Below are 14,084 nucleotides of genomic sequence, written 5' to 3'. Positions count from 1 at the left end.
AAAGACATTAGAGACATAAGAGCAGAGAAACTTGAGAAAACAAAGTGCAATAACAAAGACAAGTCCAAGTACTATGTAATGTTCTGTTAGAACATTACATAGAATATACTTCTTGTAGATATATACGTTTTACACATGCAGCTGTACTCACGTGTATGCATCGAAATCTCCATTGTTGATCGCTTCAATCAGCTGCTCCGTTATCTTGATGATCTCCTGTTTACGAGCTAAAGAAAGAACAAGAGAGGAGAGAGAAAGAGACAGATGGTAAATGGTGGAGAAGCCAGTTAGGAGGTGAGACAACAATTAACTATGTGGTGGTTTTGCTTGATGACATTTTCTCTCATCACTTCCAGCTCCTGCCTTCCCTTCAGGCTCTCTTCGTCTGTGGCTACAGCTCGACTCTTGTCTTTAACCTCATCACTCGGCTCGAAGCAGCTTCCCAACTGCAGCTCGACCTCATCACTGTCTGTCGCTCTGCTTCTCACCTTCTGCACGACACACAAACTGACTAAACACTCCTCTCTGCTGTGTGAGCACACACTGCCGCCAAAACAAAAAATCCTGCTTGTAAACAAAACAATCCTGCTTAGTCTGACAAAAAAAAAAACTCAACTTAACTCAAGAACCACTTACTAGCTTTTTCTGGAGCTTTGACCTGTTATCATCAACTGTTATCTTGTGACCAACTGAGCACGCTCACCATACTTTCACAGGTTTCTTCACTGAGCCAACTCCATCCACAGTAGGGCTGTGTACTGGCAAGAATATGGCGATACGATGCGTATCATGACACCGGGGCTAACGATTCAATATATTACAATACTGACAGCAAGGCGATATATTGTGATTTTTAAATTTAAAGTGTATAGTATAAAGAACACACCAGAAATAAACCATTTTAAAAATAACAAATTTATACTGCATGCAAAAAACTGCCTTGTTTTTGCCCCAAACTGCATGTGATTATCATAAAGTGGGCATGTCTGTAAAGGGGAGACTTGTGGGTACCCATAGAACCCATTTTCATTCACATATCTGGAGGTCAGAGGTCAAGGGAACCCTGTGAAAATATAGAGATTCCTTAGGTTTTCTAGTTTTATATGATACCAGTATCTTCATTCTAGCTTTAAAACTGAGCCCCTTACAACCACCGAAAGATCAAATAACAGATTTTTAAGAGGTTAATTAAAAATCGATAATGTTTTATGAGAATTGATACAGTTGCGCTAGGGCTGTCAATTGATTAAAACATTTAATCACGGCTAATCACATGATAGTCCATAGTTAATCGCGATTAATCGCACATTTTTTATCTGTTCAAAATTAACCTTAAAAGGGAGATTTTGTCACGCTTCATTATCGCGTTAACTTTGACAGCCATAAGTATCGCACAACATAATATCACAAAACTTGTGTGTATATTTTCTTACACTCCTAATCAACTGGGCTGCGACTGAAAGCTCCAGAAAAAGTCGCCTTTAAGTTAAGATTTACAAGAATTAAGAAGCAACTTTCAAACTAAACTAACTTTTGCAGCTTTCACTTTCAAGACATCGTTCACCTTCTAAAAAAAACAAACCATGAAGCTCCATTAAAACTAAAATGACGTGATATATATTTATATTGTTATATTTTCAGCTGCCTCTGACCAGGTTAACTAATAAATAAATAAAACTAATAGTTAATCATGTCAAAAGAGAACATGTTTGTCACATTGCTGTCTCCCACCAAACAAAACCACAATTGTGCAAAATGACCCTTAAATCTACCGCCAATCAATATGAGCGAGTATTCTGATGCCTTTTCCACACATTACACACACGATTTAAAACATCAATGAAACCACATGAAAAGATTCAGCTCTACATAACTGGGCCTTCTACAAAAAGCCATCTTCAAAAGAAAAAGCTGGCGATATTCTATATTTTCTTCTCGTCAACAAATCCCATCAAAAAGACCAAAACCACATGTGCGAAATTAACAGCCGTACTTAGAGAGCTGTCCACTTGTGATCGGATCACTGAGGAGGCGTGTTTTAATGCCAGGTCTGAACAGGACCATAGACTAGAAAACTCACTGCCCTGTTTTAATTCATCTCTTAAAACGCACTTTTACCGACTACTTTTATTTCATCTGTTCTTGATGTATACTTTTATCCATTATTTTTACTTCTGCTGTTTTATGTTATTTTTATTTGCCGACTGTGTTCTTGTATCTGATTGCTTCTGCTTTCTTTTATTTGTCCTCGTTTGTGAAGCACTTTGTAACGGTAGTTTTGAAAGGTGCTATATAAATAACGTTATTATTGTTGTCCAAAAACTATTAAAAACATCAATGAACATGGAAACTGTAGATAATTTTGACTCAATCCCACATACGCCATCCTGCTGCCTTAAATAAACACTAGTGCACCAAATGTGTATTAATCCGTGGCTGAAAATAGTCCCCAACAAATGCATCATTTACTCCTGTTTCAGTCATGTTTTCTAAAACACTACAGTGCCCAGCTGTTTGAGGACTTTGTCTTTTAATAAAAAATTATCTATAAATCTGTGACCCAAGATTTATGTCTTCATTATTGTGTCGTATTACAGACAGGGTAAGGAAGTCAGAAAGTATTGACAGACTGACTAAAACATTGTTGGTTTTGGTCTTTTGATGGGACCGTAAGAAATATATCAAATAACACCAGTCGTATTCTTTCACAAGTCATTTGACCAAGCGATTAGCCTTATTTTGGAGCCAATATAAAGGAACTCTTTCAAGACCTGAACATGTCTCAAACCAACTGTTATTGATCTGATACATGTGGAGTTATTCGCCTCATTTCAAGTCTTAAAACAGGAGAAAATGAACCCGGAAAGAAGTCAAACTTTTTGTTGAGATTCTCAAGATTTAACACCTGACTAAATGACTTGTTAGGATGAACTTTATCTGCAGGCTGCTTTCTTCATTGCTGAGAAAACTGCCATTTCAGAGACGTTTTTAAGTGAGTAGACGGCAAGGAAAGCTGAAGTCAGTTAGTCAAGACTGTGTTCTTACTCTGCTTAGTGTTGCTTATAGCAGCGACAGTGTTGCTCCCTAGTGGAGCGGCAGGCATGGAGGACTGTGAGAGCTCAGAGTCAGGGCAGGAGCTGTTGCCCGTGCTGTTCCATGCCATGCGCTTTACGTCATGCGGTGGAACTGAAACACACAACGGATGGTCAACAAACACAAAAAAGACATGGGTGGTTGACGAGGTGACAGAAACGTACATGTGATCACCCACACACACACACACAACATGCACACACACGCTCATGCAGTAAAACAAGTGACAAACGGGTTAGTGTTTGATAAAATGAGTAGGTCCGAGCGATTGATCCAATTTTATTTTCAATTACGAGTTCGGCTTCCAACGATTATGAAATCAACATAAAACGATTATTGTGCAGCATTCCGTTTTGTTATGATCTCTAGTTTTGTCTGTTATAATACAGCACACCCCTTTCCTTCATAGCAGCGCGTTTTCGCCTCGCTCGGCGGGTCAGGGACGGCCGCTTCCCCCGGTGCTGGCTGGCCCTCGCCGGGCACATTTCCCCCCCGTTGCAGTGTGCTGCAACCGGCTTTAGGTCGGCTTGGAAATGCCCGGGGGTGAAAGTGGCTCTCTATATGGTGGGCGAATGAGGAAAAAGTACCAAGCAATAACAGATTTTAACATGTCAAAGATAGGCACAATTCATAGTATATTTGTGTACGTATATAGAGCCTATATTGAATACCCTTTTCCTGCCTTTTAGTAAGAGATGTTGTGAATGGGGAAATAGAGTGATTCAATATGACGTTTGTGTCTGACCGGGAGCTTTACAGCACCCCTCGCCCTGACCTCGCCGCTGCCCAGGGTCGTTGACTGAATGCTTGCTGTGCCCTCCCTGCGTGGAGGGACGGGGCCCCGATTGTCCTGTATGTACATCAGGGGTCTGCGGCGATGTCAGCAACCCGCACGACCCGTCTTGAAACACAAATCAATGGCTGTCCCGAATACCATTGTTTTGGGACTTCAAAGCTTCAATGAGAAATATTTGAAGCTAATTGAAGATTCGCAATGCGGTGCGATGCGGTGCGATGCGATGCGGTGCGGTGCGGTGCGGTGCGGTGCGGTGCGGTGCGGTGCGGTGCGGTGCGGTGCGGTGCGGTGCGGCAGGCTGACATGTTGTTCTGTCTGTCTCCATCTCCCCCGTTTAAGTGCCGCACTACTGTACACAAACAAACAGCGATATCCGCCGAATAACTAAAAAATAATTAATGTTGAATATGAAGAATGAATAACGTTGTGGGATTATTCCTTATTTCATGGGATATTTGGGGATTTATACTTTATTACCACATATTTGTATAAAAACAAAACAAAAAAAACGAAGGATTCTAATATTGATTTGGAGGTCGGTTACCATGGCAACGGTCAAAGCTTCGAAGCATTCAGGTCAGCCCTACACGAACCCCGTCTCGTTTGCCATGCTTTGTGGGTGTGACTTTTTTGCCGTGTCATCACCATTCATATCTATACAACAAGTTTAAGATTAAATTGTTGATTAAAGCACAAAGTTCTTCACAGATCTAGTCTCTTAATTTTGCTCTCAAAGTGCGCCAGATTGACGCGACTTTAAAATGTACAAAATTGTATTTCTAAATACATGATGAGTAATCGTCGTGATCTCAATATTGACTAAAACAACTGCGTTTTTTGTCATAATGGAGCAGCCCTAAAATTAGTGAGAAATTAACACAAAGAGTTAGTGTGGGTTTATGACAGGCATGCAGATGGGTAACATGAGTACAGGCTGGCAGCTGGAAGCGAGATCAGCACAGCTCTGGTTGTGATGCTGCGTGATGTGGAAGTCATTTAACTGCCTGCTCTGCTCACATCAACTCTGCTCTTAATGCTCATATACATTAACAAAGCCTCGTCTGATGAGCTGCAGCTCCCAGCAGACAAAGAGGATCGAAAGCCATTGTTTGTTATTAGCTCATGTTATGCCTGTGGGGAAACTTAGCATGTTCAGGAAGGAAGGTGGGAGTGGAGGAAGGATACAGGAGAGGAGTAAAGAGGAAGAGGAGATTTCCTTTAGTGCAGGTGTGTCTGACCAGAGCGGGAGGACAGGAGGTCAAGAGACGAGAGGAGAGATTAGAGTGTAGAGGGGCAAAGAGGCGAGATAACGACGGTGTATTAGAGAGAAATGGAAATTAGAGAGGAGATTAAAGAACATAACAGAGAATAAAGCATCAGAGTAGGAGGAGGGATGGAGGAGAAAATGTGAGGACAAAGAGGAACCTGATGCTCTACGGTGTGTGCACGGTTCCAGTAAAGTCAGACAGGCCTGTCAGACTGGGAGGCTGGTTTAGGACACGCAGCTGCAAGGTAAGCAAGGCTTCCTCCAGCTGGAGCCGCCACATTAGGAGGACAAGGGGATAGATGCAGTGATCACCAAGAAACACACACACACACACACACACGCTCTCACACACACACACACACACACAGATTTCAGGGTTCCCACAGTGGCCCTGATGGAGAACTCAACAGCTTTTTTTCATGACATTCCATAATTAGGTCAAAGTGCCTCTGTGACCTATAAAATTAGTCCCTGCTGGGTTTGCTGTTTTTTTTTTTAAAAGTTTGTTCTGAGCACAGTGAAGTTTAAGTTCAGCTGGTGAGGCAGTTGAGCTGCAGCACACAATATATTACAGTATTAATGGATATACACGGCAGGAAATGACCGTCTGCAATCAGTGTGTAAAACAAAGTTGTAAAATGCCTTCTAGTAATGCATCCGTTAAAGGAATATTCCCGTTTATTACATCCTGGGTCGTGTTTTTGTAGTTTTAGCCTCTTGGTTACGATAACATTGCACTCAAAGTAACTGCTTGGATCTGCAAACACTGAGACAGATAATCATATATGATGTAAACTAGGGATTTATTAATCCAGCTGGTATCACGGCTGATACAGGCCTTATTGAGCAGATCGGGTGTGAAAGACCGTGACCAATCCACAATAACTATAATTACGGCGTTATTGGCATTATAAAATTCAGTTACATTCATAAAGGCGGGCTGCAACTTCAGATTTTAGTGCCACAGCAGTCCCTGGCCTCATTCTACCGTTCAATGACTTACAGAAAGTGAGGTTTAGATTTTACATTTGGGAAAACTGGTGTCGGATCGGGAATCATTATTAGTAGATATCCTGAATTGAGGTACCGCGAGAGAAGTGTGCTGACTTGACTATGACTTGCCCAAAACGGCATGTGATTATCATAAAGTGGGCATGTCTGTAAAGGGGAGACTCGTGGGTACCCATAGAACCCATTTTCATTCACATATCTTGAGGTCAGAGGTCAAAGGGACCCATTTCTTGTGACTTTTTAGTGATCCAGATCTCAGCAATTAACTTGGTGAGTACAATGTTGTTACTACCAACTGGAATGATGTGCAAAACTACAAAAAATACAACCGGAATCATCCTTTAAATCAAATCAATACCAATATCAAATTCTATGATGTTCCCTGAGCTTCTCTTAAGAGTATTCAAAATTTAAAAACATAAATATCAACAATATTCCACAAATTTTAAAACCAGTGGGAACCCTCAAAAAAAGCTTGGTGGATCAGAGTGAGGGGGCTCAAAGATGTAAGATTGCCAGTGACTACAAAAAGCCAGGGTGGGAGTGGGGGGGTGGGTGGTTGGGTGGGAGTGGGGGTGTTAGGTCCTTGCCAGTGGCGACCGTATAGCTTCTGGTTGCCATGGATAAACTTACTGGCAGGTGAGCTTTGAGGTGAGGGCAGAAGTGGGGGCATCTCCTCTGTGGCGCTGCTCTGACTCAGCGCCGAACTGTCCGCTAGAACACACACACAAAACGCAGCCAGACACACGATAAATACACACATACACACACCACGGGCAGACAGTCAAGAGTGTGAGAGACACGTGTCATATCTCAGCACACCTGCCAGTCACTACAGTCAAATACACACACTTCACTAGATGGGAGACAGAGAAAGAGAGAGTGGATAAGAACAGGAAAAGGGGACTAAAACACTTGAGTACCTTTCCTACCTTTCATTTCTTCCTCGTCGTTGGTGGCGTTGCTCTCTGTTGATCCCTGGAGTGCGGAGAGAGACGAACAGAAGGACACTGAAATTAACACAGCCAGCTTTGAGGTCCAACGGGCCTGAGACTGGAGCAGCTGGGTGATGCTCGGGCTTTCAGACAGACACAGACACACATCTCACCTTGACTCCATCAGGAGGGTTGTGCACCACTGTGCTCTGAGATTCCTGCGATGCAGAACAGAACAGTGAGTCCATCGCATCAGAACCCTGAACCAGTGCCTCTCAACTGGATTTAAACTGGGCCCCATAATCCACCTCAGCCATGGGGTCGTAACCTAACGCTACATCTCATTCATAGTTTGCATAAAAAAATTGACAATAAAGTAATCATCAAGATCGTTGCAGATTAATTTCTGTTTATCGACTTTCGTTGGAATCGTATTGTGATGATATCATATTGGGCCATAAAATTGTTTGCGCTAAATTAATGACATTTTGAAGAATCTTTTTTATTAAAAGCTAAGAAAATTAGCATTTTGTTTTCAGTTTTATCTAGGGCTACAACTAACAATTATTTTAATCATCGATTAGTCTGCCAATATTATTCAAGATTTCGATTACCCATTTGGTCTACAAAAGGTCACATTTTCTCACAATTCCAGTTTCCTTGTGTCCAATATGACGTCTTCAAATGCCTTGTTTTATCCAACTAACAGATATTCAGTTTAAGATTAAACAACAGAGAAAAGCAGCAAATCTTCACATAAGAGAAGCTGCAACCACTGAACGGATAGTATTTTTCATTCATTGATTAAAACCTTGAGTTTAACGGCTAATCAATAATCTTAATAGTTGCTGATTAATTCTTTTGTCTATAGACTAATTCTTTGCATTAAACATTAATATATATATGTGTGTGTGTGTTTTTGCATATATTTGCCACAACATACAAAATCTATTACAAAATATTCTAATTATTCTCACCCAGGCTTACCCATGGCCTACTTTGGGGTCCTGCACCACCAGTTGAGAAGCACTTTACCAGACCAAACATTGTATTATGTAACCACACCGGCGTAAGATTTATAATATGTAATGCATGCTAGTAAAGCGTCTTAAAAATCACAACATGCTTGTACTGGATGAGAGCACGATAGATAGAAGTTTGGCAGTATGGTAAGGATGTCAATGGGGATGTTATTGGTGGCAAGATGATCAGGTTAGACTGAGAGAGATGGTTGGATGTTAGATGGTTGCAAGGCGGTGTTGACTTTAGAGAGAAAGGTTAAGGGATAGCTGATTAAGCATGGGGGGTGGGGGGAAGCGAATACCACAGAGGCCATCACAGGATAACTTACACTTAGATATCAGCTAAACCAGGACTCTAAAGTTCTCTGTGCTGCCACTTTAGAGGCATATAATCAATGCATAAAAGGTGCACATGTGCAGCCGGAGATTCAAAGTAATGATGAGCATTTTTAATCATTTCCAAAATGTTTGATATATTCAGGAACACATGTGCACCTTAAGGGGATGGGGGGTAAAATGGCCAGAGGATGGGTACTGCTGGGACAGTGAAACATCTCCTGGGTGGTAGATGAAGGATGACAAGCAGCGACTATGACGTTGGAGGGTGAGGCACGACGGGCTACTATGCAACTACTTGGGGGCGGAGGAAGGGGGGGGGGAAGGTTAAGAGGCGGGGAACCGACACTGCGGCGGACTACTGTACCATCTGGGCGTTGGTTGCCATGTTGGTGTCTTTCAGGGCATTGATGGCGCTCACTATACTGTTCTTACTGTTGTTGGTAGAAGGCTGGGACGAGAACGCAAACACTCAACGTTACACACACATACACACACGCACACACAGATGCATTAGAATTATACGCCTTTTAGGGAATGGGGCTAATGTTGGTGGTGGCTCCCGGGCTGTTGAGAGCTAACAGGGTAAATGAGAGGGTGAGTGCCACAGAATGGCCTCTAGATCATCCTTTTAACTGCCTCACTAACTCTCTATGCCTCCGCCACTTAACTGCACAGAGAGACCCCTGGGGCAGGGGAGAAAGAGAGGGAGGCAGGAGGCAGGAGGAGGAGAGGGGAGGGAGATGCTTAATGGCAGCAGAGAATGATGGAGACTGCTCGGAAAAGAGAGCAGTGAACCTCTGACTGAGACTAAAGGTGAGAGAATAAAAACCAACATAGCAAAAGTGATAATTAGTAGGGCTGTAAAATCAATTAAAATAGTTAATCGTGATTAATCACACTTTTTTTTTTACACAGTATATACTAATCTTTAAAATATACTGTCTTGCAGTAGGTATGCAGGAAATACACCACTTATTTATACTAACAGGTAATGATGATACAATGCAATACTTAAAGAGACAGCAACATTTTACGCTCTAAATATTTTTAAGATTTTTCCTCAGCGGTGAGCAGCTCATCCATTTCCTTTGTGCACTGCATTGTGGGAGAATAGCGTCTGCCAACAGTGCACTCAAATCAAGGGTTTTTCAGTGTTTTAAGTATAACTGTCACTTTCACAGGGCGAGCAATCTACCTACTCAAAACCGGCTCAGAATTATTATGTACAGTAGTATAGAATTGGGACAACGCTTATGTTTTTAAGCTTGTTTTTGTAATCGCAAATTAATCACATTTTGTATCTGTTCAAAATGTATCTTAAAGAGAGATTTGTCAAGTATTTTTTACTCTTATCAACATGGTAGTGGCAAATATGCTGCTTTATGCAAATGTATCTATATATTTGTTATTGGAAATCAATTAACAAAACAAATCAATGACATATATTGTCCAGAAACCCTCACAGGTACTGCATTTAGCATAAAAAATATGCTCAAATCATAACATGGCAAACTGCAGCCCAACAGGCAACAACAGCTGTCAGTGTGTCAGTGTGCTGACTTGACTATGACTTGCCCAAAACTGCATGTGATTATCATAAAGTGGGCATGTCTTTAAAGGGGAGACTCGTGGGTACCCATAGAACCCATTTTCATTCACATATCTTGAGGTCAGAGGTCAAGGGACCCCTTTGAAAATGGCCATGTCAGTTATTCCTCGCCAAAACTTGGCGCAAGTTTGGAGCGTTATTTCACTTCCTTCCCGACAAGCCAGTAAGACATGGTTGGTACCAATGGATTCATTAGGTTTTTTAGTTTCATAAGATGCCAGTATCTACACACTAGCTTTAAAACCCGCTACAACCTAAGAAAGATTGATTGCGTTGAAGAAATTAGTCGCGTTAAAACAAATTTGCGAAATTATCGCGTTAACTTTGACAGCCCTAATAATTATACATAAAAATGTGACTGAAACTGGGGAAAAAAGCAATCAAACAGAGTTTCTCAAACTTGTGGATGGGACGACAGGAATTCTGGGATCTAAAAACGGGCCACAGAAGGTTGAGAAACCCTGAAGTGGAGCATAATCCCCTATAGAAGTGAACGGAGAATTTGAGCCAAAAAACAAAAACTCTGGAAAAACCTTGAAAAAATACAAACATTACTGTGTGAAAAAGATATTCCTCGATATAATATAAGGAGGAGAAAGTGAGCTTGAGATTCACTGACAGGTACAGGAAATGAACAGAAGGCAAAAAAGGGGGTCAGCTAATAGAGGAGAGACAGGACACAGTTTTGTAGGGCAGAGAGGTGACGAGACAACCTTACCTTAGCAGATTCGGACTTCTTGTTGAGTAAACTTTTGCATGCTGTAAAAAAATAAATAATAAAGGATGAAAAGGGAGAGAAACAGGTACAAGTTTTACTGTTGACGACAGCATCCATGCCAATCCCTACGGCTCTTTTTCAGCTTTCATAGAAATCTGCAAACTGAGCAAAAATCTGGATCTAAATTTTGTCATATCTTTGAAACCCCAATAGCTGAGCTTTTATGCTAAAGTAAGTCTAGATGTTCCCAAAGAATAACATGCATTTAATGGATTTCTTGAGCATTTTTTTCCCTTGGCTGTACAAGCTGCTACACTCTGCAAAACCCATTCGCATCATAATCCATTCATTGCCATCTGGGGAAAAAAAAAAAGAGAAACCTGAGAGCAAAGTAAACTTCCTAAATCCATTTCCTGTCTGTAAGACCCCAGCAGATCTAAAAAGAGAGTGATGGTCAGACTCAAACTGCCGCCAGGACTGACGACGATGAGCTAGGTTAATGTAAATCATTGATTTCCTTTAAGGGCCCCAGTCACTTTTCCTCTCAGTCTAAAGCTCTCAACTGTCTGTTGCTTCCTTTTCTCTCATTTTCTACTGACACACACAGGTTTCCAAAAAATCTTATCATCTTGTGTTTCTTACCTTCCAATAAGAAATGGGAGAGGGAAAGATGGGGGAAGAGAGGGGGAGGGTTGAAAGAGAGGGCTTAGTATTTCAATACAAGAGAGTGGAGATAAGGGGCACAGCATTTACAGCAGCAAACAATATCAAGTGACAACTCATGCTCCTTAATCTTGGCTGTTGCGTCGATATGCAGCTTCTATCTTGGCATGGCCATGCAGCATCCAAAGGAAAAAAAATAAAAATACATAAAAAAAGAAAAGTTTTCATTCCTTAACCAGAGAAAGGAGAGCTGATTGTTCAGAACATCTGCTCTTAATTCGGCTAAATCATCTAACCAAAACAGCCATCGGGGTGCTAATTGTGACAACATGGGACCACCACGTTCACATGCTCTCTAGATCCGTCCTTCGCTTCCTCCTCCTCCTCCTCCTCCTCAAGAGAACGATTTCACATGACAGGATGGGTGAAGTCAAGATGACCCTCAGTAGGAGGGCTGCACCACTCAAGCAACATACCAGCTCGATGATGAACAGGGAAGGACGGATTAGAGAGCATCTGAAGTTGTATCTCCCGGGAACATTTTACAGGATACACTATATAACCACACAGGACACCCACATGCAAGGCAAACACCTCTCTAGATACATACAGAAATGCTTCAGAACGCACATTTCTGTCACATTTTGCTATAAAGCTCAACAGTGCTAAACGGCTTCGGAAGTGAATTTCCCATTCATTCACACCATTGACGCTTCAGAGAGTTTTGACGTATTTTGGTAGGCCGATCAGGAAGTTAGCATCGCCTTGGTTCCCTCGACAAAAAGCCAACAGGATTTTTCCATTGGTTTTTGGATGATTGCAGAAAATAAGCTCTGTGGCTTACATGTTTTGTTCAGCAGGATAATCTCCACAAACAAACACCACGTTTATGATTTTGAAGCGCGAATGCAATCAGAAGTAAAAAGCTAACGTTAGGCTATAAACGAACTACACCACGGTCGCATGAACGAGAGTATACACATAACGGCTAACAATCAAATCCGCGATTCAGAACATGAATGGGATTTTCACTTCTCACTGTTGAGCTCTATAATGTCATTAAAAAGGGAACATCATGAGCAAACTGCTAAGCCTCGCTGCAGCCACTCTACAGAGATGTGCAATGAAAGCAGTTACAGTAAAAACAACAACACCAGGATTTTACAGCGATGAGTGACATCATCAGAGGACCAAAAGAGTTGGACGATTAAAAAGGAGATCTGAAGAGTCCAATCTGGAGTGATGATGTCACACATGAGATTCACGAAAACTTACAAAAGAGGCAACTTGGTCCAGTCTGTGTGAGGAAGCCCGCATTCGGAGGGCTCTAGCTGACAATCAAACCACCACAAACACCCCGAATCTCAGCGCATCAATCACACATACCAGGAGTAACCACTGAGGTCATCTCCCCTTTCGCACGTCCTTTAGCCTACCTACACACAGGTCCTAGTTACCTATGGAGAGATTTACATTCACTGTAGATGCAAACAAGATTTTCCCGTCTGAGAAAGGCGACAAGAAATCCAGTTTGCTCCACACTGTCTGTTTCTACTCAATCCATGGAGCCACCATCGGAATCGCCGACCTTCACCACCCATCCCCACCCAGCAGGATGAGAGCTGAGGCTGATTTTAGTACTTTCAAAACAAAAGGAATCCATCCCTCAGTTCATGGACAATTAAGTGACATAATTTGACTAACTTGTGGCATTCCTTTGAGGTGGCACAGACTTTTTTTTGAATGTACTAAAACAGACCTCAGGAGGGGGAAGATGAGACGTGGGATGCCTTTAACCTCAAGGGATTCATCAGGAAGGCTGCACAACGGTGATGGTTTCAACAGTTGGCTCCGGTAGCAGCGGCAAAGGCAGCACTCCCATCCTCCGTCTCAGTCTAAACCTCTCCCCCCACAGCTCCTCAACATCCGCCTTTCCCCTCCCCTTCCCACCAGACCCAGGTTCGACGATGGCAGCACGCCAACCCAGCTCTTGCCGGCCCCCTGCAGTGTCAGTTCCCTGCCCCAGAAATACATGCCCCTCCTCATCCCCGGCCCCAGTCCGCCCTGTGCTCATCCTCACAGCCCCGGCCGGGGGGAGAGCACAGGAGCGTATGGGGTCAGCAGGAAGTCAGGATGGAGCTTGCTAGAAGTGATGACATATCTAATATGGAAAATGGAATGGGGGTTACAAGGTTGAAGCTGAGTGGTGGTGAGGTGTAAATGTATAAAAGCACTTTAGAGTGCAGGTTGAACTGAATCGCTTAAGTGATGCTGATGTGCATGAGTGTGTGCATTAAATGTGATATCTTTGCATTACAGCAAAGACAACAACCCTCTATAAAGACCCTTAATTAACAAAATTTGCATGCATATGTGTGTGAATGTTGATGAAGATGCTGGCAGAGGCTGCATGCAGGAGTTTGGGGGGTGGTAATGGGGTTCCCACCCTGTACTATGAACCAAAGGCAGTAAGCTGTGTGTGAAGAGGAAGTGGATGGGCGTGTCTCTGGGACGTACCTTCCTGAGCCAGTGAGGCCGTAGAGGAGGCGGCAGCAGCAGAGTTGGTATGCTGCCGGCCCACTATTGGACAGAAATGCTACAGTTGGGAGGGCTTATACAAATTAGGCAGCT

General features: G+C 42.5%; 1 protein-coding gene across 15 annotated transcripts in view; it reads right to left on the bottom strand.

Annotated features, from left to right (window-relative positions):
* LOC141758360 (calcium/calmodulin-dependent protein kinase type II subunit gamma-like) overlaps positions 1-14,084 on the bottom strand; it is a 46,603-nt gene that overhangs the window by 4,568 nt on the left and 27,951 nt on the right. Inside the window, exons 13-20 of one of the 15 annotated variants that reach the window (XM_074619677.1) lie at positions 13,971-14,033; positions 10,791-10,831; positions 8,828-8,911; positions 7,276-7,320; positions 7,091-7,145; positions 6,801-6,881; positions 3,046-3,186; positions 152-227 (exon numbers count right to left, since the gene is read on the bottom strand). In XM_074619677.1, the coding sequence (XP_074475778.1) occupies positions 152-227; positions 3,046-3,186; positions 6,801-6,881; positions 7,091-7,145; positions 7,276-7,320; positions 8,828-8,911; positions 10,791-10,831; positions 13,971-14,033 (586 nt within the window). The remainder of the gene's footprint in view (positions 1-151; positions 228-3,045; positions 3,187-6,800; positions 6,882-7,090; positions 7,146-7,275; positions 7,321-8,827; positions 8,912-10,790; positions 10,832-13,970; positions 14,034-14,084) is intronic. The other 14 variants (XM_074619678.1, XM_074619680.1, XM_074619679.1 and 11 more) reach the window with 14 other exon arrangements.

This window comes from Sebastes fasciatus, chromosome 20 (genome assembly GCF_043250625.1).
Source record: "Sebastes fasciatus isolate fSebFas1 chromosome 20, fSebFas1.pri, whole genome shotgun sequence".
Taxonomy (NCBI): domain Eukaryota; kingdom Metazoa; phylum Chordata; class Actinopteri; order Perciformes; family Sebastidae; genus Sebastes; species Sebastes fasciatus.
This window is presented reverse-complemented; position numbering and strand designations above follow the sequence as displayed.